Source organism: Anopheles maculipalpis, chromosome 3RL, assembly GCF_943734695.1.
Source record: "Anopheles maculipalpis chromosome 3RL, idAnoMacuDA_375_x, whole genome shotgun sequence".
Taxonomy (NCBI): domain Eukaryota; kingdom Metazoa; phylum Arthropoda; class Insecta; order Diptera; family Culicidae; genus Anopheles; species Anopheles maculipalpis.
In genome coordinates, this window is record NC_064872.1 from 32,351,650 (window position 1) to 32,378,226 (window position 26,577).

A 26,577-nucleotide genomic window follows, 5' to 3' on the forward strand; every position below is an offset into this window, starting at 1 on the left:
ACGATGCCATTTGCAACACACTAGTCCTCAGTATCAAACTCCCCTCAAGCAAGCAAATCCAGTCATCTACTCTGCAGCTTTTGTGGTATGGAGATAACCGAGTCACCTGCCAACTATACACAGAACTTGCAACCATTTCATCATCCGACAAGCCACAATAGAACAAATTCATACGCAGACTGTAGAGAGAGTTCTAAATTCCTATCGCAATATTGTTACCAACAAACGAACCACGTAAGACGTGATAATATAATATAAATGAAATAAATATAACGTACACCCGACTGAAACGTGAAGCATCAAGAATTGGATTGATGATTAATGCGACGAAGACGTAATACCTGCTTGCCGGAGGCTCTGATCGCGATAGAGCCCGAGTGGGAAGCAGCGTGTTAATCGACGACGAACACCTCGAGGTAGTAGAGGAGTTCTGCTATCTTGGGACTGTCGTAACTTCGGATAACGATGTCAGCAGCGAATTCCGGAGATACATTGTGCAGTGGAATCGAGCCTACTACGGCCTTCACCGTCTGCTGAGATCCAGAAGACTTCGAGACCGCACTAAATGTGAGATACATCGCACACTGATTTGCCCGGTGGTCCTATATGGATATGGACCATCCGAGCAGAGCATGCAAACGCTCTTGGCGTGTTTGAGCGTCGCATCCTTCGGACCATCTTTGGCGGTGTGTGCGGAGGACCGGACATTCTGAAGGTTGCAAAGACCGACAGGATACGATGGCTGGGGCATGTTATAAGGATGCCGGACTCATGCCCCGCCAAGAAGGTATTCGTAAACGACCCTCAGTTCGGCACGAGGCGTTGGCTGGATCTGGTGAAGGGAGTCCTGTCGGAGATCGGGTGCCTACACGAATGGGAAGCTGCAGCTAGGGATCGAGTTCCTTGGAGATCTATTGTTGACCGGGCCATGTCACGACGACTTGCTCTTTAAAAGAGCAGGCCAACATGAGTGAGTGAGTAAAAAGAAATAAATAAAAAAGTTGATTCAACTCATTTTATAAAGTATAGCTGCATTCAAATTTCTGTTGATACTTTGGAAGATTCAAAGGCGGAAGCACGTACAAAAGAGACGATATTCTGGTGACAGAATAATTGTTCGAAAAGTCCTTAAAACACTCTATTTTTTAAAAACGAATCGTTTTCATAATTGCGCTTGTAATGTTTGTTTGTCAAATTACTAAACCATTAGAATTACACAAAACCATAAAAAAGGTCAACAATTCGCATCAATATAAGCATCAATATTCAAATCGAAACCAAATTAATGGCGGTCATACATCCATATCAGGCCTCATTCTATCGACAACAAATACGTGCTGCTGCCAATGCGGAAGCTTTGCAAAAAGTCACTCTTTTCTAGCGAGTCATCATGAGAACGCCACGATCATTCAAACGATAAGTAACTCATCTAACTTTATATTTACGAGCGTACATCCATCCATCTGATGCCTTCAATCTGCAGGCCATGTCTTCACGTACACTCGCCGCGCTTCGTGCAGGGATACTTCACTGGGCTTCCCTCCATAAGCACGCCATTTTTACGCCAACATTGCACAATTGGTATCTAACGATGGTCCCGCGCATCGCACCGGATCAGTAATTCCGACGGTTCCGATCATATACGGATGTGGATTCTCCATTACAAGCGAAACATGGGCTTAACGATTCGCAACACGAGCGCGGGATGCGCAAACAGCTAGCTTCCGAGCAAATCACGGTACGGCTTCATCAACCTGAGCAAAGTGGTCAGCGGGAACTGACGCGATGCGTCCCCACCGAGCCGGATGAGAAAGTCGGCCAACGAGGCATGGTAATGGTGCAGCAAGCTATCCATATAATCCCGCCGGAACTGTTCACCGGCCGAGATGAAGAAGAAGTAGCACAGATCGAGGATGGGCGATGCGTACCGGGACGATTGCCAGTCGGTCAAAATGACACCTGTTGCCACGTTGTTCTGTGAATGATTAACGATATCGTTATCGACCTAATAGCAACGAATCGGCACACCGCTCACTTACCTCATTATGCGAGTAGATAAGATTATTGATCCAACAGTCACCGTGCGTGACGACACAGTACGGTTCAGCAGTGGCCGGATCGCAACATCCCTTCAGACTCTCGAACACAGCATCCTTTACAGCACCGATCCGGTCCTGTTCCGATTCGAACCGAGTTTTCATCGTGGTAAGAGCACGATCGAACGATTCCTTCATCAACGTGATCAATCCACTGCCCTGCTCGCCGACCACCACACCGGCCTGCTTGTACTGCTCAAACACTTCCGGACGCTGTTCCTTCATCGCAAACGACAGTGCATGCAACCGTCCGAGCTGCTGCATCACCAACCGCGTATGCTCCACGTTGATCGGTTCCAGCTTGTCCCAGTCCCACTTTTCGAACGCTTCATTGTACTCCAGCATGATCAATGCTTCGGGTTCCGATTTGTCGGTATTGCAGTGTGCCAGATAGCATTTCGGCGTCGCGTAAAACCCTTCACCGGACTCCTCGGACACACCCTTCTCCGACTGGAACTCGTAGAACCCGTGCAGCGTTTCGCGGTAGAAGAAACATTCCCGCTTGAACAGCTCCAACGAACGTTTATCGTCGTTCGGTGGCACCTTACACCACAGCGTAAACTCACGATCGTCTCCATTGATGATGGCCTTGAACACGAAGCTCACGTACCCGTCACACTCGAGCCGCGTTTCTTCGTCGAAATCCACCGAAAACAGATCCGGCGTAAAGCCCTGCTCGACTGCAATCTGACGGATCGCTTCGTACACGTAATCGTTGAACATGGGAGTTATCTTCCGGCTGGCCATGGTTGAACTGTTTGGACACTAGCTCACTATCACTGCGAAATTGTGCGTTGCCCTTGCGGACCAATCTTGGATGACTGAATTGACACAATCATTGGCGCTGTGCGCGGTTTAAATAGGCCGGCGCGTCAGCTCCGAAGTGTTTGTTCCAGCCCCGGCTTACACTGATGGTAGTGGTGTAATGGGGAGCATCAAGAGAGTATGTTACGTGCAAGAGAGATAGAGAAAAAGAGCGAAATTCTATGCTCCAGCCGGGCGTCGTGGGGCGAGTATGCGTCCGGGTTTATCTTATCTCTCTGCTGCGTGTTGTACAAGCAGAAATCACTGGATCGAACGTCTGTAGGTTGACTCAAAAGTCACAGAACTTTTTAAACACATTTAATGAACGTTTAGAGATCAAGACGATATATTTTGATAATTTTTAATATGAGGATCTACACTAGACACGTTAGAATTAGAATAAATGATAGCAATTGATAGCATCTTTGACTTAAGCTTACAGCATCCTAAAGCATAAAAAAGGCCTGTACCTTTTTAATAACCCTTAAATACTTCATCAATTGCCGAAAGTACTCCGACGCGATATCTTTGCTCTCTGCCTTTCGTGAGGAGGGGTGTGTACTCAGCAATATTGTGCAATAGAGAACCGACCTTTCCTAACAAGCTGCAACCGATATTGGCTCATTTGGTGAAACTGACCAAATAAGGCAATGACTATTGATCGCCAAAATTAGCTACACCATATCTCGGCGCTTCCCAATCGCGGCCACACGTCTCGCATGCTTTCACCCACCTATCGGCATCCAAAATGACCAACTCTCATCCGCCAAGTGCAATAAACGTTTCCCTCCGAACGGAAAACCCGGAAAACCCGTAAAGGATCGTGAGAATGCTGGCAAACAGTGCCGGGGAAAATTAATTACTAAACAAAAATGAATCCCGTCCCCAGACCGGAGATTATATTTGTTTTTATCGTACCGATTTACATAATTCTCCATTTGCTTACGAAACATGGCGTGAAATGTGTGGCATGCAGTTCACGGTGCGCAACCACACAAACACACCAGCGCGAAGGTGATACATTTTTAATCCTTATTTCCCATTTCCGGCTCTTGCACACGGTGTTACCGGCCGCGGCCCAGCGTCCAGAGAGTTAGCTCACTGCATCATTTTATGCTTCCTTCTACACACACGCCCTACACGCACCCGCCGTTCGTCGGATTTGTTGAGGATTTACATTTGAATGTTTTGTTATTAAATTATCGCGTTTATGAAGTCTCACGGACCTCACGAATGCATCCTTCCGCGAGCACGGTGGTCCTCCGCTCGGCAAGGATCAACGGCTGCATGTGTTTATTGTTTACACAATGGCCGAGGGACGTGGCGGGACACGATTTTGTTTGTTTGAAATCAACAAAAATGGTTGTGTGTGCACTGCGACTGTTGCTGTTACAGGCCTCAAAGCCTAAAGCATGGGATGGAATTATAAATTACTTGCATTATGTTGGGGTGGAGAAGATTGTTTTTGCTGTTTACATGATTCTAGCGAAGCATTTTTTAGCATTTGGTTGTGAGGGTTTGAATGAAGCATAGTTTAGTTGTGTTTTCAACATAGAATGTGCAGCAAAATTTGTATGTCATATTTCTCTTGAAGAATAGAACAAAACCATTTCATACTTTCAAGAAAGGTTTTATGTAGTAGTTAAAGATATTTGACTTTTGTAACTTTTAAGTTCGTAGCTAAGAAAGCTCTCTCTTCTGGAAGTGGCATCTTTAAATACTGTAACTGACGCACAGGTGGGTGTCGTAGAAGTCATCGTCTAAGTCACACACTTTGTTTATGTAATGCCAGGTAGATTTATGTAAATTTTTGAATGTAAACGAAATATGTATTCTCTTCGAAATCGATTTAAATAACTTCAACCTCACATTTTATAATTGATCGTAGGCTTTTGTGGATGTCGTTACAGTTCACATGCACAGGGGGCACACAAAAACCCTCTTTCTTTGTATTTCCGCAATAATTCGCCTGTGGTTGGAGGGATCGGAGTGGAATGTATGAAGAAAAAATTGATCCAAAGACGCGCCTCAATCAGACCAGGAATGCCCGAATTTCCCGAAAGCTTTTTGGAAAATCAACCTTAGTTCCCTTTATTAAAAAATAACACGTTTTGGGGGTCTTTTTAAAAGATATTTCAAGAGAGAAATGAGAATAAAATACTCAAAATTGAAAAACACACTTAAATGGAACAGAAAAATATTCTCATTTAAATTTGAACTAGAATTTTTAAATTTCGGATTCTAACTTCAGATCTGAAATTGAAATTTAAAATTTAATTGGGAGTTTAAATTTTAATTAAAATATTTTAGGCACAATACCAGCTACCTCCCCGAATGGAGTATGCATTATTCTAATGTAATTCTAATTATTGTATGAAATTCTAATTATTACCAGTCGCTTCTGGTAGGAAAATTGGCACAAAACGAGATAAGTTTCAAAGCAGGAAAATTTGATCTCGTGAAACAGGAGAATGTACAAGGCTAGGGATTTTTTTTTTTTTTTGTTATCGGGGAGGGAACCTTCAAAAGGTCCCCATCTCGGAAGGTGGTCGCGGCTACAGACCAACCCTCAAGATGGGGTATGTGGGATTCATCGTGACGCTGGGCCCGTGAAGCGGACCCGGCAGCCGATGCGACCCAACTAAACCACTCCTCGACCTGATCCGAAACCTGCCGATGCGCTGATGTGCGTAGTACTCCATGCAGGTTCGTTTGTGCAATGCACTCATCCCGTTGACGCGCGGTTGCTGCGTCATTCGTCCTTGTTGTCTCAGCTGCTGCTGCTGCTTCATGCCTTCCTTTCCGCTGCTGCTGCTCAGACCCGTCCGTCCGTAGCCGTTACTCCCGTTTGGGTCTAAGCTCCTGCTGCTCCTTTGGTTACTCGTCGCTGCTGCTGCTGCTTCCGTTGTAGTATAGTCCTTTGTGTGCGGTTACGGCGGCAGCTTTTGCTACCTTGGTTGTTCCGTGTTCCGCCGTCGTTGTTGTCGCCTCCGTCTTGCCGTTGGTGGACTTTCCTCATTCCACCTCACTTGGAGGTTTCTGAAGATGGTCCGAGCGGCAGTCCGGAAAGCTTCCCAAGTGTCGCGGTTGGCACACATTTCCGCCGCCAGATTGTCCATCGTCAGGCGGGTGTGGCTCTGCTGCTGCATCTCATGCTGGATCCGAGCAAACCGTGGACAGTGGAACATTACGTGGTCGACATCTTCCACGTCATGTTCACACACCGGGCAGTTTGGCGAGCCGTCGAGGATGCCTTTGTCGACGAAGTAGCTCCGGAGAAACCCATGCCCTGTAAAGAGTTGAGATAGATAAAAATCAATTTGCTCAATCAATCTGCTCTGCTCCGGCTGTCCACTGTTGTTGCCAGCGTTCCATGGTCTCCTCTCTGCGTCGCTTTCGTATGTCTGGTCCAGTGTATCCCCTCGCTACCTTGTCGTCATGGCAGCGAATATCCTCCTCTAGGAGGAGGACTAGCGGGATAGTACTTGCGACCACGCAAGCTGCATCGTAGGAAACCGTCTGGAAGGCGTTGGCTACTCGGAAGGCTAGGGGGGTTGATAAGATAAAAAATCGAACATAAAATAATTTCTTTCCTTCATGAAAATTTATTTCTATGTTCCAATTATGATCGTTTTAAAATTTAATTTTAGTTTCTTTGTTCAAATATATTGTACAAAGCTCTCCACAATGTATTTTTTACCACTAAAGTCGGCTTTCTTGTGACGAAGTTCATGGGACCGAATGCCCGTTCCATTTTCTCTATCGTACTGCACAAATGCGAAGCGGATTATAAACATAACTTAACATAAATATACGAAAGTTTGTTTTTGAGCAATAAAAGAGATGTTCTAGTACGTGTAAGGGCATAATAAAACATATATTTTGAATATTTTTTAAAGCTTTACACATACTTGAACTTCGCTGTTGATACATGCAAATTTCGTACATGCACCAGCGGGAAACATTTTTCCCGGCAACCGTAATGAATTTAACTCTCCTTTAAAAGTATAGGTAGCTTAAGATAACCTTTGTTAAAGTAAATCTTCTTCTTCTTCTTTGGCCTGCTCAAGATTGAGAACGTCGTGTCGACATGGCCAGGTCTCCAGTTCAGCTCCAGTTCAATCAGTTTCCAGGAAACTCGATCTAGGGCTGCAGTCCTCCATCCACGGCTGGATCCGATCTCCGACAGGTTAGACTCCACTTGATCCATCCAACGGACTCGCTGTGCTCCTCTACGCCTCGTAACGAACGGGTCGCTGACGAGCACCTTCTTGGTGGGGCATCCTCATCACGTTAAAGTAGATGTATTTTTGAATAATTTTATTTAACGTCATCGACTCTAAACTATGGAGGTTTTACAGCCAAGATATGTTTTTGTCATATTTAAGTTTTTTGTTGTTTTAATAACGCATGAATTCATCCCATTATTTAAGCTAACCGAACATAGATTTTATGTAACAGAGACATTATTCACTCGGCTTGGGGCCTTCGAAAGGTTATATCCGTCACTGCTTGCATCAATTCGGTTTTATTTCTCAATATTAAGCTACAATGTGCTGCTACAATGCGTCAGAAACATATGTCATCTTCTTTGACACTAAAACAATCATGAAATATTGGCTTGTTTTTTTAGGATTTCTCTGACGTGTAACTTAGCGCAGCGATAGAAGGCCCAAGAGATTTTATATCGATACTATTTTTATATCAACCAACGCCACAAGTTTATGTGTTATAAAAATGAAGGCACCTAAATTCCCCCAGTTCATGAAATTAATAAATCTGGCAACCTTTCTTTTAATAAAACCAACTTTGCTGCTGATTTGTTGTTTGTAAACTTAACTTAATCAACCCATGGTAGCAGTAACTACATCTGGGAGTTATTCTTACCACATAGGGTTGGCAAGGATTTCAGATTGAGGAATAAACAAGTCAGGGATAGCACAAGTTACAGTATGAAATTAACGATAAGAGAAGATTGGTATTTTTTTAAAAAGGACAGCAATATAGGTCGATGCATAACAATTTAATAAAAGTCTTACACAGTTCCCCGCTTTCCTAACGATGCTTTTGTTCCAGCTTTACTCCACAAACACACATAAAATCCTTCCCACTGCCATCACCCGGCGTGTTTCCGTCACATACTCTCGACTTATGTGTTGGAGAATGCATTTTACACCCTCCCTTATTACATTATTTACCTTAATACGAGCGCAGAGCATACTGTCACACGGTAGAAGTTCTTAGCCCCTTCCGTCGAAAGTCCCGTCCCATGCATCGAAATGCCGCCGTTGGCTGTAGTTGTCCCAAAAACAGCAAGAAACAAACATCCGCTCTCAAGCACAGACACCGAACCAACTGGTGCATTAAGCAGTATCCTTCACCGTACCATAAGCCAGTGCCCGACTTCAGTGCCTGCTGAAGGAATCGAGATGGGAAAAGTTTCAAATGCCTTATTGCACGGCTTTACCAAGCGCGCCGGCAGCATCTTGAAGCAAAACAACGACCCCGCAAGCTGTTGGACGCAAATGCAAATTCAATGTCCAACCTGTTTCAGTTTGCCAACGACCAACAGTACTTGCAACCCGCTTGCAACCTCCTTAAGATCGTAATTCGTTAACGTAAGTTTTGGAAACAGACGACGGGTTCCACACGCCTCCCGGTGAGGCAAGTAAATGCACCGGGCAAAGTTTTTAAGCTCGTAGACGAAATCCTGTTGATAACTTTGAATCTTCCCAACCAAGCGATCGTCAATCGTGACAACAAGCGTCGGATGCAGCCTGCCATAACTTTACGCGGCTCCGAAGGCAAATGCATGCGAGAAGCTGCGAAATGGCGCAATAGTCTGCAGCAACACACTGCCTCTGTGGTTTGATGGCGTAAATTTGAATATAATTATTCCCTCACCGGTCAGCCCTCTTGAGATTTTCGAGCGTGTTCCACTGAGGCAAAAACAGAACCACGTTGTTAGTTGAAGAGCCAACGACACCGGAATACCCGTACACCAACGTCAAGAAATTCCATGTCCTCCTACTTAAACACCCCGATCGGCTAATTAGTCCAAAGGGTAGCTGTAACCACTTGAACGCGCGACCCGGTTCGTTCGGTACGGGTACGGTGCGGGAGCTGGTTTCCATTTTTCATCAACATAAATTGAGACAAGTGTCGCCGGAAAAGCAAAAGGACGAGAAACCCTTTTTTTGCGGTCGATAGACCACGTGTTGCCAGGAGTTTTTCGGGGTTCTGGTGTTTTGAATACAGCTACCACTTGTCGAGCTAGATGTTTTGTCGCGCATGTTTAGGATGTGTTGGCTTGTTTACTGTCTGCGTTGAATGATTTATAGGAACAACTGTTATTGAACTGAAACCCCAGCGGACATTCCTAAACGCTTGAAGAAAACGTCAAATTTGCTCTGTTTTTTCAGAGATTCAGGCAGAAAGTCGTCAACATGTTTGTGAAGAAGTTCAAAGTCACCTTACATTAACTATACACGTTCGTGTGGTTTTGTTTTCAATAAGAGTTGGTTTTAGCAGTACTTCTATCACAATGAGCTTCTCTTAGAAACCTTGCTAATGGTATAGGTTTACTACCATATTTATAGCAATGGACACATAACCACACGGTGGAAATGGATTTAAAAAAATTTCAAATTACCCAGCTGAATCGATCCTAAGTCTCTCAGATTAGGCCGATTTTATTTATCATCCTTAAACATTACGAGCTATCAAACCAGGCGCAGGAAGATGATGACGAGGTTCCGCTATCCCTGGACGAAGCCATCAGTGCCACGAAACAGCTGTAACGCAACAAACCAGCCAGCATCGATGGGCTTTTAGTCGAACTGTTCAATATGAGTCCGGAGAGGCTTTCCGCTATAATGCATCGGCCAATTATAAGCATTTGGAACCAGGCAGAACTGCTGGACTGGTGAAAATTGGGTGTCATACTTATCAACTTCCAGAACATCAGAGTCCTGAACTATTCTGCAGACTTTCGCCCCAAATTTGCAGCAAGCAAATTTCGTTGGAAGCTACCAAGCTAGATTAAATAAAAGTCAAATCTACTACCGGCCAATTCTTTACTTTACGGTAGATCCTCCAGAGATTCATAGAGCATCAGTTCTCTACGCACCACCTGTTTATTGACTTAAGGCGGCCCATGATATCTGGTCGAACTATGGAACACAATGAGGAAAGTACGGATTCCCTGGGAAGCTGGTACGGTTGTTAACGGCCACTATGGACGGGGTGTAGAGCAAGGTGGAAGTTCGTATATCACCGGGGTCTGAGTTTAAATAAATTTGCAATGCAGATTTTTACTTGAATAAAATAAATTTTCTTTCGTTTTGTAAAATCACAAAAAAGATAATACAAAAATTCTTCCAAAAATCCGGTTTTTCAATAGTTCTACTTTATATTTCTGTGGATAACTTACTTACAACATAATAAAAAAATACATCTGATAGACACTTTTCAAGAGATAGACCATAGATAAAATACATCGAGTAGTGCTGATAGCATTAAAGTATAATAGATTTATAGCAGCAGTTGGAAAACATTACACTTCCAATACAGTGGATACATGTTCGCTAAACATTAACCATTATATCTAGATGTACTTGTGGTATAGACAGAATTTAAGGATAGTAATAATTCCGGCTTGCAGACCAGAACGCAGTAGAGCGCAAACGCTGCAGAGGAAATTGGAACTCTCATAAACTTGTTGGATTAAAAAAAGAGGATTTTCATTTGGTATTTCTATTTAGTTTGCCACGGCTCCATGTCTTAAGGCTTTGGCAAATGGTGCATATGCTTTGTAAACGGCGCGTGTTTGTGTAGTCGTTGTGTTTTCGTGCCTTAAAACAATTCCTTACATAGCTAGGCTGATTAAAAACTCTTTGGCATGCAGCAGCACAACAACATCGATGTTCAAACTCCATTTCCCTTCCGTGAACTCTTTTCCAGGGTTTGCCTTTCTGGCTCGATTTGGCTTCCTATGCGCTTCACCATCCTTACCCATCTACCTGGTAATCTGTACATTGTTTGTATTCTGTTCAAGTGCCAGTCCGAAAAAGCGACTATAGATTCCGATTCCCGATGCTGTGTGTACGGGTTATGGGAGTGCTGTTGCACTTGTAACGCTTCCGTTAAGGGGAAGCCTCAAAATTCTTCCCGCTTTTACGTCGTGTACACGATGCTCTCTCTTTGTTTTACGATAATAGCTAAGACTAGGATGATAGCAGCATTACAAACATACACTACGCAAGCCTGTTTCTATCCGGAGGAAAAACATAAAACGATCTCTTCCACGCGCGCGATGAGCGCGCCTAAATGTAGACAAAGTTACCGACACCCTTTGCCGGATCCGTATTGACCATCTCCTTCAGCAGAGCGCTCGTTCGCACCGCACTGCTCTCGTTGGTGGTGTTCGTTTTCACGCCGCTGTTGCTGTTGCAGCTGCTGGTGCTGTTTCGAATGTCGGCCAACTTTTTATCGATTCCGAGTGCCGAAAACGACTGACTGACGGTGCGAATTTCGCGAATGTTGTACACGGGACTGTAGGACGGAGCGGCCAACGTGGAGGCGGGCAGCAACGATGGACGGCTAAGTGCCGCCAGCATGCTGGATGATTTGGCTGGCCGGGGTGGTGGCTGTTGGTGTTGAGCGCTGTTTTTACATTTCACTTCCGGGGGTGCTGCGTGACAGGAACTCATCGTTGTAACATCGCCCTCGTTGCTCGGTTGGTCCGGTTCTTCGAAGGAAGAATCTGACGAAAGAGAGGAAAAGGACGAGCAGGAGGAAGAGGAGGAAGACGATTCGGTTGAGTCGGTGGAATCGGTTGAGGTGGCCGAATCGTCGAGCGATGCTGGCCGGAAGGAGTTGCTCTCCTTAAGCCGCAAACTCTTCGCCTCGGCTGGCAGGTCGTTCAGTGAGCTCAACCCGTCTACGATGTCCGAGATGAAGGTGTTGGTGGGTGTACCGGTGGGACCGAGCGAGAAGCTGCCCGAGTGAAGCGACAACCGATGATGATGGTGAAGGTGATGGTGATGTGGCTGCTGGTGCAGATGGTGCATGCCGGGCGTTGGATGCTGAGCGTTCGCCGAATCGAGCGACGAGTTGAGGATGAAGTGTTTCGATTCGGCGATGGTGGCTAGCAGCTGACGGCGGCGCGGATAGTTTGGATTACGGCGAACGAGAAAATGCATAATCTCGCCCTTCTGCTGGCGCTGAAGCTGTGTCTTGAGGGGCAAATCGTCCGGGTGTAGCTTGCGCTGGTACTCCTGACCAGGACAAACTTCGTACAGGGAAAACTGCTCCACGGGTTCGATCGAATTATAGCAGGAGAGTAGCAACGACAGAAGCTCGTCGGATGTTGTCTCCTCCGAGATGAGTAGAGACTTGTACTGGGAGTTGGGCTGTAGCGCTGAGGTGTGTACCCGTATTAAACCGCCTGGTTTCTGTTGCAGACAAAACCTGCCGACAAAGGGAAGGGAGAAAATTGGAATACGTTTAATAACGAGAATTTCCAAATAAAGCTTTTGGGATTGGTATGTGTGTGAGTTTCACGGTCCGTACCTGGAGTCACCTTTGGGATGACAGGCCTGCAGTAGCGCTGGTCGTGCTTCGTCATCTAACTCTAGAACTGACTTTACACCCGGGCGACGTACAGTGACCTCCATCGTGAGGTAAAACAATCGCGGATCTCGATGACGCATTTTACATCTGAAAGGACCGAAACAAAATCCATTATTAGTCAACTGAGTTATGCAAATCAGTGCCCGATGAGAAAGGATCCTACCTTCGAAGCACCTGCTGTACAACACTCTTGCTGGTAGCATCATACGAAATCCCGAGCGTTTTGTACTCGATGTCCTGCCGCAAACAAGCCGTATAGATTTTGATTGTTGTCTGTGGAGGAGAGGAAGAAGTAGAAAAAAACGGTTAAAAACGTGTCGCTCGATAAAGTAACTAAAGCGGAACTTAAATACAGAAACAGACGTAAACGCTTCACAAGCCCAGACATTGGGATTTGTCCTGCTTCATCTTCATCCGCAGTAACCCTACTTTAATGATCCTCAGTTTTGTCAGTTCGAACGTTTGGGGAACTTTTTGTTTGTGGTAAGGGTTCCGATATTTATCCATCCGATGCGACCACCAAAAAGTACATAAATCTCGATTTGCAGGTAAACCTGTGCCCGAAATCTGTGCTGTGCCCAAACCGGGTCCACAAAATCCCTCGTGTTCGGCCGAAAGGGCAAAGGCCAACATCAAAGGGCAACGATCCGCTTGGGCTAAGGGGGCACCACACCTTCATTAGGGCATTTGGGGTATGGAATTTCGAGCCGATTCCAGTTGGAGATTTCGAAGGATTTAATTTGCACGCGACTACCTTTCGGTCGGCAAAGATGTTCGTTTGCGTAATAAATCGTTAACGGCAGTATGGAAAAAGGAAGAATGATACAATTTCGTTTCGTAACGAACGCTATAAAAATACGAAAATCGCATTAACCAAAGCATATTGTTTGAAAGAACGATCGATTTTCCCGGGAAAATCAAGCACGCTTATCAACAGATAGGTTTGATGAAATGGGAGAAAAAGTACGATTTTTCGATATCCTTATGAGTAATAATTAAATTTCAAACTTTATATTGAATAGCCATTGGGTACTGAACAATATAAAAAGAGATGTTTTTGCTGTTTAATGCACTACTGTGCATCTCTACTCTTTTGTCTCCGCACGACTTCTGTTTTTTCTACTTCCTTTTTTCTCTTCTTTTCAATTTTTGTTATTGTAATATTTTTTTCACTGCATATTTTAATTGCATTTTTGCTTTTAGTAATATTTCTGTACTTCAATTGTTTTATTTTTCATTTATCATTAGCAATTTCAGGTTAATTTTCTTTCATTGCTTTTTTTATTCAGTTACATCTTGCAGTTTTCTGCTTTCTATTTAGTTGTAAAATCATTAAACTAGCTTAATAATTGCTTATCACAACAAGACAATATTTATAAGATATATTTCTATTGCTTTCGATAAGCTAAGCTATGCCAAAAGCTAAGCTCATTTTCTCATCATATTTCTCAGCTCCTTCGCACATATTTTTAAGAAATGCTTTTCAAACAATGACTTTATTGTCTTCAAGCTCGCTTTTCCCCAGGCATGTACACATATTCAAATGATATCCTGGTTGGAAGAAAGCTATTCCCACGGTTTATTGGGCCTGTCTTATCACTTACACACCGTGCAGGAGGAAACAAAGGAGAAAAAACCCGAATCCAAACAAACAAACCAACGATAAAAAGTATCTGTTTCTCAAACACTATACAAGTCATTTTGTACACTTTCCAAGCACCCATGGGACGCCCGATAAGCTCAGTCAGCGTGCGCGCTCGCGCACTCGCGATAGATCTTGCCACACATTTACCGTCGAGCTCGCTTGGAAGATCACGCTGATCACGATCGCAGAAGGAAAAATCGCGACCAAACCACTAGCAGCGCTCACACACTAGCGCTCAGTACATCTTTCCATCCGAACTGGGTGAAAGCGCGGGAAAAACGCCACCCTCTCTGGGTACGATCATCGACCTAGAGGTAAAGATATCGCGTGCCGCTACGGGTTGCGTACCAAGCGATTGGGGGGTTGAAGTGAATGTGTACGAAGCCGATTCTCGCTTACTGTTCCCCTTCTTTAAGGGTTTTTATCACGCACACACTGCAAAGGCCCCACGGAGAAGCAGTTTGCCGTCGTCAAAGTCAGTGGCAATTCCGGTGCAATTCCGTAATTTATTGTCACAATAATCGCGCACCCATCACATTCCGGGGCTGCCGGTTTCCTTTCCGTTTGGCAGTGTTTCTGTGTGTTTGTGCTGGTTGTCTCCGAGAAAAACACAATAGAAGTCCAAGCACAACCTAGCCGTACAGTAGCAGTGGGAACTTGGGAAGGTTGAGCAAAACCCGCAGGGGAAAAGCTCGATCTTAATTAGACAAATTTCCCCGGTGGCAGATCGAGACAGGGAGGTAAACAATTATTTCTAACGCTCGCCATCAAACGCCATGAACGCTTCGGATGCCGCTGCAGACCTTCATACTGTCGCACAACACAGCCCAGCTCGAGACTTTCACCCTTCAAGGCCAAAGGGGATGAAAATTGTCCTCCTGCCTGTGTGGATCATCATTCACTTTAAATTTTCGCACCATTTCTACGTATCCGGCAGTTGATATGATGGGAATGTGTCCCAGATGTGCTGCCCGCCAAAACACGGCACTCACGTCAATCCTTCGTCTGCACGAACGCGTGCCATTTTCCGACCGATGTGCCACGTGACGCGGTTGCCAGGGGGCGCTTCGGTTGCGGTTACCTAGAATCTTAAAGTCACCGACGCCGATTTAAACCGTAGAAAGAGGCAACGGAGCCGTCGTCAATTAGAATTGAAAGCCAACAATAACCAAAAAAAAAGGCATGCATTCCCTAGTTAGTGCGTGTGGTTCCATCTTTTTAGCAGGAATTCATGCCCGGTTGCACTGTCGCTCGAGAATAGTCGCTTTTTGGTTGGAAAAATGGGCTCGGTATTGTGTTTCTTCAGCCGTCGAGAAACGTTTTTATTTTGACACGACACCCAAACACGTCTGCCGGAGCTGTTATCGTTCGGAAAAAATGGCACTTCGAGCCAGTCGTTCCGAAGATTTGTACAAGGAATAAGCTTTTCACTCATCACACCGCTTATACGGCAAACGGTGGCACAACAATTCGCGCGACCAAGACATACCGACAAAATGAGCATCGCGCTAGCAACAGGCACACACACACACACAGACGCGCGTGTGTGCCAATTCTGCCGAACGGAAAACCACAACAAAGCGTTCGCCTTTTTTCGCCGCGCTACCCCATCGCGACACAAAACCGTTTCACGACGCATCCTTTTCGATTTAATTTCCATTTTCCGACCCAATGCTCCTCGGTGCCTCGGTGTCGTCGTGGTAGAAAAATAATATTTTTTTTATGGTGGGTGGAAAAGCCACGCTTGTGGGATGGGCAGCATAAAGCGAAAGAAGTGTGTTACGAAGCGTGATTGAATCACGCAAATAAGAGCGTGGAAAAGCAAGAAGAGAGCACGAGCTGTCGGGTGCCAACCTCTTGCTTACCAATTTTCCTCTTCATGCTGGGGGAAAAAATGCGATAACCCCGTATAGGTATGGCTGGTAAAGCACGCCGGAGCTTTTTTTATGTTTTTAGTGGAGTTTAAGGAAATTGTTTCAAGTATCGCTCTCGCGAATAGCTTCGCGAACCATCCACTAAGGGAAGCGTTAAGGAATTCGATTGAGCAAAAGTATTCAATAAGCATTAAAGATGGAGTTTTGGGGTGTAGAATTCGCCCCAAAAATTAAAGATACGCTAAACAGTTTCAGTTAGAGGTTTATTTAAAGAATACATTCGTTAAAACGTCGTTGAACTACTACCATAACTACTAAGAGCGATCATAAGAGAAGCCAAACAGTAAAAAGTAATGTGCTACAAAGTAACGAGTTTTTCTACCCCTCCTAGTGCCGGGTTAATATTCCCGTTTGCGAGACATCGGGGAGCCACACATAAGACGCATAAACCCTTATCGAAGCCCAACGACCACTGCGCGTACAGCGAGTACGTGCCCGAGGTGGCTGGAGAGTTCGGTATATCACAACAAAACTGTGTCTAAGGGGTTACACTTTTGCAAAAGAAACACACATCCTTCCTTTTCCCATGAACAGTCCATGAGTCCATATGGAACGGAATGTAAGATGAACAACAACAACAAAAAAACCCTTAAACACGCTTAGCGAACATTGAAATCAAGAGCATCATGATTGATTTTACACCTCACACTTGGCCCGCTTCGGGATGTTCTTCGAAGCTTTGAATGGTTTAAAAAATAAATCTCTCACCTCACCGTTGCTTGGCTTGAGTGGATTTTGTTTTATTTGTTCCCGCCATCGACACATCGTTCGCACGTTCACGCAATGGTCATAAATTTTAAAAACCCACCCCAAAATAGTGACGTGTCTCGTTGGTGTCTTTGCAAGTGCTGAAGCTTAAAAATGTCACCCGAGAAGGCGTCGGGCGTGGTTTATTGGCGTGCAGCGAACCAGATCGGTTCGAACGATCTTGCCCACGAGAAAGGATGGGAGCAAACAAGCAGATGAGATCAAGAGAAAAGTTACTCTACTTTTCTTTTTTTTTTTAGCAGCAAAAACTAATAAGTAGTTGACAAATAAAACATAAAATCAAGCTCTTTTTTCCTGTTAGTAAAAAAGGGGAAAATAAAACAGTGTCTCTAGCAAAACGTATAGAAGTAAAACAAAAACAAAGCTGTTGTAAAAATCCCCAAGGATCAATAGAAAAGGAGAAAAAAAATGAAAAACTTATTCTGGCAAAAAAAAAACCTAAAGCTGTAAAGCATCCATTACAATGATTTCTGTCTACTGCGATTTGGCTTGGATGAGAGTTGGAAGAGAAATGAAACTCGTAAGGAATTTGTTGTTTTGTGCTGTTAATGTTGCTAAACCTTTGCTATGTTACAATGCGCCAAACGCATTTAAACGAGAAGGAGAAAAGGAGAGTGAAAAGAAACTTAAAACAACGGTTGTTATCAAACAGCAATTTATTTGAACGGTAGCACTTTTATTTTGCTTTTCGGTAGCGCCACCGTGAGCGTTTTTTTTTTATTATTTGTTGAAACCAAGTTGGGAGTTCATTTGGTGAGTTTATTCCACCGTCTCTGTTTATCTTTTCTACCCTGTTCACATATTCCACACACTGGCAACAGAGCGCTTCACCGTGGACACACTCAGCACGGGTTTGTTTGTCTGTACACATCCTAGCAAAAGAACTAAAACGAAAACATACGTGAAAAGTGAGGAAGCTTTTTTAATCGCAAGCTTTTCTCATTTGCTCTCACATCATCGCTAAGCACGTCTATTTATTTAGTGCCGAAAACGAGCAATACACACCGGTTGTTTACTGGGCCGGAGGGTAAAACTTTGTCACAACGTGATCAATGATTAGAGGGAAATGAAAAATATTTCCAAATAGTTTTAGGAAAAAAGTCACACACCTAAACGCCACAACTTTCCACTATAGTTGCCTTTTTTTTCTTGGTTTTGGGTTGTAATCCTAGCTCCGATTACAGTGCATTTAAAAATGGCCTTTCAGGGGTGGTGGTGTATGGCCGCCGGCAATAATAAATGAATTTTCGAACAGCCGGATTGATAGTGAGAGTGTGCCTGCGAACGGTAAGACCACGATGATGATGATGATGATGGGCGGATGCGAGAAGAGAAAACAGTCCGATTTCCGGTGCTAAGCTGAACCGCACGCGCGTGGTAGAAGCAGCAACCCCAAAATTAATGAGCTCCGGTTGGTCATATTTTCCGACAGCCAATCGAACGCAAAATTGAAACTTCACTGAAATCCCTTGCCCCGAAATTAACAAACCGATCGAATGGCGGATACGGTACAGTTTTCGATAGGAATGCGAAAAAAACGAGGCACATTTTCTGAACTAATTTAAATACCGGCGTTACCTTTCGACTTGCTATCGGAACCACTGAGCTGGTTGATGTGTTGACCCGGCTAGTCCGGCCACTTTTCACTTAGCCAGAAAGAGGTTTTGAAAGGGTTCCATACGCACAAGTTCGAACGGTGTTTGGAGAACAAATTTTTCGAAATAGGAACAAAAACCAAGCCGGTAGTGCATCATCATTACGAGGGTCCTAAAACCCGCAAACGTTGTATTGTGTTTTATTTATCGCACCTTTTTCTTAACTGTCTGGTCTGTCTGGTGCTTGGCAGATTGCGCCAAATTAATCAAACTCCTGCGAAACGTACCCTGAAAAACGCTTAGCTCGACAAATTAGTTACCGACAATGTGCCGGCAAACAAAAACCAGAACCCATGGATTACAAAGTGAGAGCAAAAACGATGCTTTAAATGACTTTGGTTAACACTATCTACACACGATTCAAACAACTTTACCCCCGGCAGGTCTAAAGTGCTGACAAATTGGTTCTGTTTTTCTGCGTACGAATTAGTGTACCACGTGCCAAACGAAGACCTTTGTTTTTTGCTGGATGGAATAAAAGCGATACACATTGCGAGTGAAATAGTTCTTAAGCTTGTAGTGGCGTAAATACGTCCGCAATTTTGCAAATCCCTCGCTCCGAGCAGCCTAATGAAGCTGAGAGTTGGTCGGGTAAATTGTTGATTAAAATAGTTGTCTAATGAAGTTATGCACACAGAAACACCTCTAGCCTCGAGAATGTGCCAACTACAGTTCTACAGCTGGTTATGATTAAAGTAGAAATTAAACGCAATTCTCTTGGGTACTTCCAAAGCTTCTATTAGCAGTCGTAAAATAAAATCCCTTAATATAAGCACCCGAACCCGAAGAGCTGCTGGTGGGCATCTGGTATCGTCTTCGTCTCGGACCACTCCGAAGAAATGAAACGAAGTGTGCATATAATGAACCGCAAGTAATGTTTATCCACTGGCGAACGTACCCGGACTAGATGAGTGTATCCTTTGGCAAGAAAAAGGAAAACGTATCTCCTTAAAGAGGCCACGAATGGACCTTTGGGGTTGGGTTACGGTACAATGTTTAACACAAACAAAGACTGTAAACATGACCGAACGTGGAATTCTTGAAGAACTGACTATTCTTAGTGTAGGAAAACGGAGAATTCTATATATTGAGCAAAGGAAACATAGAACAAGCTCTCTGTGGTTAAAACATTGAAGGGTGAATTGTGCTCCAAGGGATTGCAAGAGCCGAAACCGAATCACAAATCGAGTGCGGTTTATTTCCCACGTAGATAAACAGTTCCGCGGCATTCGCGATTTCAAAATATCCTAGCTGAAGAGAAGGCTTTGTTACCCATTTTAAGTGGTGAGGATTGAACGCAATACACACGAGGCAGTCATCCACGCATATACCACTTAAAGGGCTTCACGTTGACGGAAAGGAGTCACTAGAAGCTTTCATAAGTACTTCCGTGGCGAGGCAAGTCATTTGTTCTGGTTTCGGGTTTCCATTAGTGAAAGAACGGAAGTAATTGGAACGTTGCTAGACGACGGCCTGTTCAGGGAGGCGTCGCATGATTAACTCTTTACATTCTCAAGTCATATTTGGTATAGAAGTAAGTTGAGACTTAACCTCAACAGCAAGAGAATGAAGCAATTTAAATGTTCGAATGAAGAGTAATCTTTCAGGTTTCAATTTACGAGAAACTTTCGAACACGATGACACACATATTCGCACTGAAATCACTCTACTTCACCTTCAAAAGGTCGGCTGCTTATGGCCATCTCGTTATTGTAATGAATTCTATCATCTCCATCAGCATGTGCGAGAAGGGCTGGTGCAGTGTGCGATTGAATAGTTGCACATCGACACGCAACTCCCCACGCACACTCGCACACACACACACACACACACACACACACACACACACACACACACACACACACACACACACACACACACCAGGGGATGAATTCTCACCCAGAACAACGGGGGTTTTTTTGCATACGCCATGAGAATCCACCATCACACAGCCGCAAGCGTGCAGCGCGCGTACAGAATTTAATTAAACTGTGCAGCTTGCCAGCCGTTAGAAAACGTTACTAAGTAACGTACCAACTCACACCCGAACACACACACAATTTAAACGGTTCAGAGGAGGAAAAATCCATCGCAAAACCCGTACTGCACCGGGGTGCGCCTGTGTGGAACTCTTGCATTAAATTCTCTTAAGGGGGTAAAATCTTTCCCGTTTTTTTTTTTTTTGGTTTGTTGCGATTAAGCAAACCAAAACGCTGGATGCCGTTTATGCACCTTTGGTTACACGCCACTGTTTCATGGAAAATCTGTTTGCCCCGCATGGTGCAACCAATTACTCCTGAAAGCACACGGTGTGCGCGCGTGTCTTGTGTGAGAGAAAATGTTTTAGCAATACACAATCTCCATTGCATATTTGCCTCCTTCTCGCGGGTTTTGGTGGGTGGTATGGTGTATTAGAAAGAGCAGGTGGAGAGGTAGAAAAATATCCCGCACTTTGCTAGTTTCACGGCATGCCGCTAGCCAAACTAACACAATACTTCATTAAAATGAAGATGATTTGCTAACCACACTACCACCACCACAACCGTCGACAAATTGTGTTATGTGTGTGTCTGTGTAGGGTAAGGTTTGTTTGTAATTCCACCGAACCAGAATTTTTCCACCCGAACCCACAACCCCAACACCCTCCCACGTCAGTGTCGCGTGTGTAACAACCGCTCGGGTAATGACAATAATTACAGTCCTCTTGCCAAAACCCCGAAGTCAGCAAATGGAGAATGACCGAAGGAAACGGCCGTGGAAAGGAAAGGGGATGGTAAGCTTTTCCCGCAAGTGCGCGGAAACGGCAGCTTTGCACCGTCAAAACCAAGCTCGAAAAATTGGGTGTCGAACCACTTCATCTTAATGAGCACCTCATCATCATCAGCAGCTGTAGCGAGCCGGGAGCCTAGAAGCCGGCAGCTAAACTTATTGGAAGATTGGCAAGGACAGCGTCTCGCGAGAAACGGGGTAGAGAGTAGGGGCAAATAATGAAGTTTAGTAAAGCTACCGAAAAAAAAATCCCAAAAAAACGGACAAATTCCGTCCAAGTGCGGGCGGTGTGCCACAAATCAAGCGAACCATTGTTGGAGAATTTGCGGCATTTCCGTGGCGCACGACTTTATGGTCGTTCCAAGCGCCGCAATTAGACTGGCGTTTACATTTTTTTCTCCCCTTCTCTGTTTTGTTTGACCTGTACCAATCAACGGGGACGCCATTGGGCGTCTCTACAGTCCACAAGAGATTGGGATTAATTGAATTTGCATCCCGAGTTACGTGCTGCGACTTACCTGCGGAATGGTTTCGTTCAGGCTGGAATAGCTCGATGCTCGCGAGTGGCTTCGAAGCTGATCGCCCGGAGGCTCCGGACTGCCGCACAGGGACGATGCGCAGGATGTGGACGAACGCATCGACAGTGAATCTGCCCGGCTGCGCATCGGTGAGATCTGCACGTGCTTCAGCATCTGCGGAGAAAGAAAGAATCGATTCCGATTAGAGCAACCTGGCTGGAACTGGCACGCCGACCGGCTGTGCGTAATGATGGATAATTTTTGCTTAAGTATGATGTGCGTGTGCATCGTCAAAGTGATCGTCAGGTGTGTCGGCTCCACTGCTAACCGGACACAGCTGTCCGGACACTGGCATCGAGTGGAGGCGCGCAGGTTAATTGATCAATTATCGGACGTCACCACAAACACAAGGGTGATGATCAAGTTTCCGATCACCGTTCATTCAACGTTTGGCCCGGTTTTTTTCCCCTCTTTCGCTCTACTACTGCTGTCAGTTATCCCTCATCCGTTTTTTTTTTGTGCAAATATGCTGCAACACTGGCCTGATAACTCCAGTATCCCGTTTGCCTATTCTTTGCCGTTAGAGTCGGATGGCTAGCAGTAGCAGAAGATGATCACACCGAAGTTACGCAAGCTAGCAGGCATTGGTGAGTGTGCAACGCAGACTGGGATGAGAATCTCGACCAGCGATCGATCGTTTGATCGATCGATTGATGTCGACGAGCACGGAAGTTGAGCACATTAAAAACCCTCATCGCAAGACGAATCGCACAAGAATTTCACTTCATTTCTCACAACACGAACCGGTGACGACTTTGTTTTCGCCACCGTTAGTACGCACGGTGGATGTCATCATCGTCGATGAGCAGACCGCCACTCCTCGACACTGTGGTGGGTCTCGCCCGCATTGAGAAGCGCCCGGTTTGCTGTCCGTACAGCACTTCCTATTCCCGGCGCAAGTTGCGCAACTCGTCCCGGCACCCATTACGTGACGATTTACGTTAATTAAAATGCTTCGCTTTTTTTTTCGTGTTCTCTCTTTATTTGGTGACGATTGAGAAGCAGCAACCGAATTAGACAAGCCCCAACATACGCACAGAGGCTTACAAATATACAAAAGGAGAAGCGAAAAAAGAAACTGATCTCTATCCACTGGCGACAACAGTTCGAAACGACGCAAAGCCATAGGAAATTGATAGCCCAAGAAAGACAACTCTCCGACAACTTCAGGGCCCAATGGTCCACCAAAAAAATAGGAAAAAGATGAACAAAAAAAATTGGAGTCAAATGATAGTATAACATGATCTTTGAAGATCTTCACGATCTCCACTCGAGAGGATGATGATGATAATCATGATCCTCACACGATTCCGCTCGGTGATTTGGATGCTTTTATCCCCCTCTTGCTGCCATTTAAAATTTTGTCCATCTCCGGATGGCGTCGTCGAAAACGACCTTAGAAAGAATGTCGATCTTAGGCGGACCAACTCGCTGGAATCCTCATTAAGCGAAACGGTGACCGGACGCGAAGGCGCGGTTAGAAAGAGGTTAGAAAGATGCTCGCGCAGCACGGGAAACGGATCCCGTTGCGGTCGGTGTGGTATCCATCGCATTCGCTGCTCTACATGATTACGACATTCTTGAGAGTGGTTCAGCCCATCCACACGCATTCCTTGAAATTGCTGATCCTCTTTTGTAGGTTTTTTTTTTTTTTTGGGAAGTTCGCTGGGAATGTTTTGTTACGTTGTTTTGTTTTAGATTTTTCAACTCATCCAGATTTGAAATCTCAGCCAAAGTTCCCCCCCCCCCCCCCCACGCGGGTATCGTGCGCTGTCATCACATGCAACTCCACCACCAAAAGGGCCGACAACCGGGCTGGGTCGTGTTCTTGGCTTTGTCAGCACATGCTGCTTGGATAGGCAATGCTTCCGGCTTAAATTTCGTCAGATTTGCGAACGGATGTTGGAAAGCTTTCACGACCCCAGTGTGTGTGAGCGTACGAGAAGTCAGGTGGATATGTTAATCGGTTCGAAAAGATTGATTCTAGCTGACCTAGTTATCGAACAAACCCGACGAGTTTCTGGTGACCCACGATATAGCTTCACACGGCGTGTACAGTGGTGGGCTTCCAACCTTTCCCAAATCTAGTCAGAATTTGGTGCAGATTTCAATTACTTTAATGTGGTCCCCCAGCCCACAAAGTGCACCGGAAAGCCACCAAACAGCGTCGTCGTTCAGTTGATGTTTTGGTCGGTTCGGGCCCAGCTCTAAACAGTAAACTCAGTTACCGGATGGCTGAGTTCAGCCCATCGTCATCACCACACTAACCACTTCCCTTTTGTTCCAGTTGATCCCACCCGTAGCAAAAAAAAAAAACTACTGGAGCTTCGGGAACGATACAGGCCTTTCGTTCCCAAAACTCCAAATATGTAAATATGCGCCTTGATTCGACGGATTCCAGACCGACCGCCCGAGTCCACACCGGCAGCGGATGGAAAAGGCCACAAAAAAACAACAACCACAACGACGATGACGGACGGTGCGGTTTTCGATAAAATTTGCCTTCGAGGCTTCAGAGCAACGGCGATTGGCCGTTTTCACCTGCACCAGGCAAAAACCTTTCCTCCCCTATCCTGTTACGCTTTCCTGTAATCCCCGCGGATCTCCATTTTCCCACCCGCCGCAAGCGCAAAATCCCCGCACCAACCAAAGCATGGGGCGGAAAATCGTGAAATTAAACCTTTTCCAATAGAACACCGGATGCGTTATCGGTTGATTAACAACGAACCACGTCGGATCGAAACCGGGACCGGGCAGAATGGCAAAAGTTAGAACGGAAGCCATCGCAGCGGTGGTGTACGGTTCAGGGGGTTTTTTCCTGTTTTGCTTCTGCGCGGGTGGGGGGAAGTAATGTCAGGAATCCGGAACGAAAGGAAACCGGAAGCCCTTTGCGGTGAGATCGTGGCCCACGTTCATGGGAAATTTGGAAATTGTTTCCTCGCCCTCGGTTCTGCTGTGGAGTCGGTTGTGGAAGGAGTGATCGATTCTTGAGGAAGTGAGGGCACATTCCAACCGTTCAGGTTGAAAAATCTTCTCCATTTCCCTCGCTTCATGGAAAGTCCACCCATTGCTAGGCGCGTCAATGAGTTTTGCGTTCGAAAAGACAAACCAGACCGAGAAGGGGTAGCCATCTCACTTAATTAAATTAATTTACGGTCATTCCACGAAACCCCCGAACGCTATGCACTACCCAGATAGAACGTACCGAATGGCGCATGGTGCTCTTAGGGGGTTTTTTTTTTTTTAGAGAACGTGGTGTTTGTGTGTTTTTATACCGAGTAGAATAGTTTGTAGATTCTTGCTCTTTGCACTTGTTCTACAGCAGCCGCCACGGTATCCAACAAACCCTTCATCCCGTGTCCAGCTGGCGGGAAGCTTGTTAAGCAGGCAATAATTATTCATTCAACGTTACGTCCTCCACAAAACCACTTGTCGTTCAGTACCTACCATCCGAAAGCCCAATCGTTGTGAAGAAGGCATTTGGCCGGCCACTGCTTGCTTAAGAACGCGTGCTCGAAAGCCACTAGGCAGAGTGAGTGCTTTGAGCTTCTTAATCTTCAGACAAGACAATCACTAAAGCTAACAACCATTGCAGCGTTAAGATGCCTTCGAAAAGTTTGATAAGCATGGGAAACGCGTTTAAAAATTAGAACCTTTGATAAAAACAAAGCTGATGACCACGATAAGTCTGATTCAAAATGGTGGAAAAATTCGCTCGCTCGTACTCGTTACTGTACACATATCTGTCAGAAACGTCACCGGACCAGCCAGACAAGTCGTATACTAATGGCTCTGCCGTACATGACAATGAAACTGACACTTTCGCTGATATTACATTATTCGCGCGTGCAATTCAAAAAGGGCACTGTTTTTTTAAAATCACAATACCTCCTTTGGTTGCAGCAACAGCAGCAGGTGAGCAAGAATTGCATTTTATCACCAACTGACAGCATGTACACCTAGCTGTCATTCTACAATTCACTGCTATAAAATGAATCTAACAGCAGAAGAACGTAAAAAAGCACCTTCGGTCCAGAACAATATTACCGCTCACATACGTACAATGCTCATTTTCACAACAATATTACTGTATAGTATACCGTTTTCAGCCTCCCCCATTCGCCGCTGTTGCAAACTCCCAGGTAAGTTCACAATGGTGACAAATAAACAAAGCCCATCCCCGGTTGCTTAGCTCACATAAAAACGCACACGAAATCTGCACTCCGGCGGTCTGGGAACTCCAAAGGCCATTTTAGCTTTCGGATCGCAAAGCGTCCCTCGCTTATTGTGTGTGTGTGTGTGTGTGTGTGTATGAGCCTTTAAACGTATTTCTCATTTATTAATATCGTGCCAGCAACCCTGTATGACCCCGTCCAACAGGCTTGAAGCCAAAAACTGCCAAGGAAAAAAAGGCCAGCCCCAAGAGCGCTGGGAAATCTCCGGTGTGCACTGCCATTGCTTCGTCCGGTTCCGTTGCCAAACAAACGGTGCCACGCAACAATCGCACCAACGCGCACCACAATGGCCACCTCATTGCCCAAACGATGGGAGCTGCATTAACTCCCGCAGACAAGGGGGATAGAGATAAAACACATTGCTGGGCGAACAATCGTAAGCATCGTTGTACGTGCGTTCTCTTCTCGACGTTTCGTGCCCGTCCGCCCAAAGTGTCACCCAGCGACGGAGTGACTCCGA

The 26,577-nt window shown here is 45.2% G+C and overlaps 3 protein-coding genes across 3 annotated transcripts in view; 1 reads left to right on the plus strand and 2 right to left on the minus strand.

The window, feature by feature from the left end:
• The window catches only part of LOC126564205 (sodium/hydrogen exchanger 7), a 714,899-nt gene that overhangs the window by 256,928 nt on the left and 431,394 nt on the right, over positions 1–26,577 (plus strand). The gene's annotated exons all lie outside the window — the stretch shown is intronic.
• On the minus strand, positions 1,662–2,845 carry LOC126564938 (uncharacterized). Its single transcript, XM_050222065.1, has 2 exons — positions 2,040–2,845; positions 1,662–1,975 (listed from the first exon to the last, which is right to left on the minus strand). The coding sequence occupies exons 1-2, from the start codon at positions 2,841–2,843 to the stop codon at positions 1,718–1,720; spliced, it is 1,062 nt and encodes a 353-aa protein (XP_050078022.1). The 5' UTR covers positions 2,844–2,845; the 3' UTR covers positions 1,662–1,717.
• LOC126564495 (uncharacterized) overlaps positions 11,225–26,577 on the minus strand; it is a 30,562-nt gene continuing 15,209 nt past the window's right edge. The window contains exons 2-5 of the mRNA XM_050221557.1: positions 21,823–21,996; positions 12,697–12,806; positions 12,474–12,620; positions 11,225–12,371 (exon numbers count right to left, since the gene is read on the minus strand). Of these exons, the coding sequence (XP_050077514.1) occupies positions 11,225–12,371; positions 12,474–12,620; positions 12,697–12,806; positions 21,823–21,996 (1,578 nt within the window). The remainder of the gene's footprint in view (positions 12,372–12,473; positions 12,621–12,696; positions 12,807–21,822; positions 21,997–26,577) is intronic.

Bases quoted from the DNA above. Each gene is read 5' to 3' on its own strand.
- LOC126564938 (XM_050222065.1), bottom strand. From the start codon at position 2,843: ATGGCCAGCCGGAAGATAACTCCCATGTTCAACGATTACGTGTACGAA. The intron at 1,976-2,039 runs GTAAGTGAGCGG...AATCATTCACAG, and splicing joins TTATCTACTCGCATAATGAG to AACAACGTGGCAACAGGTGT.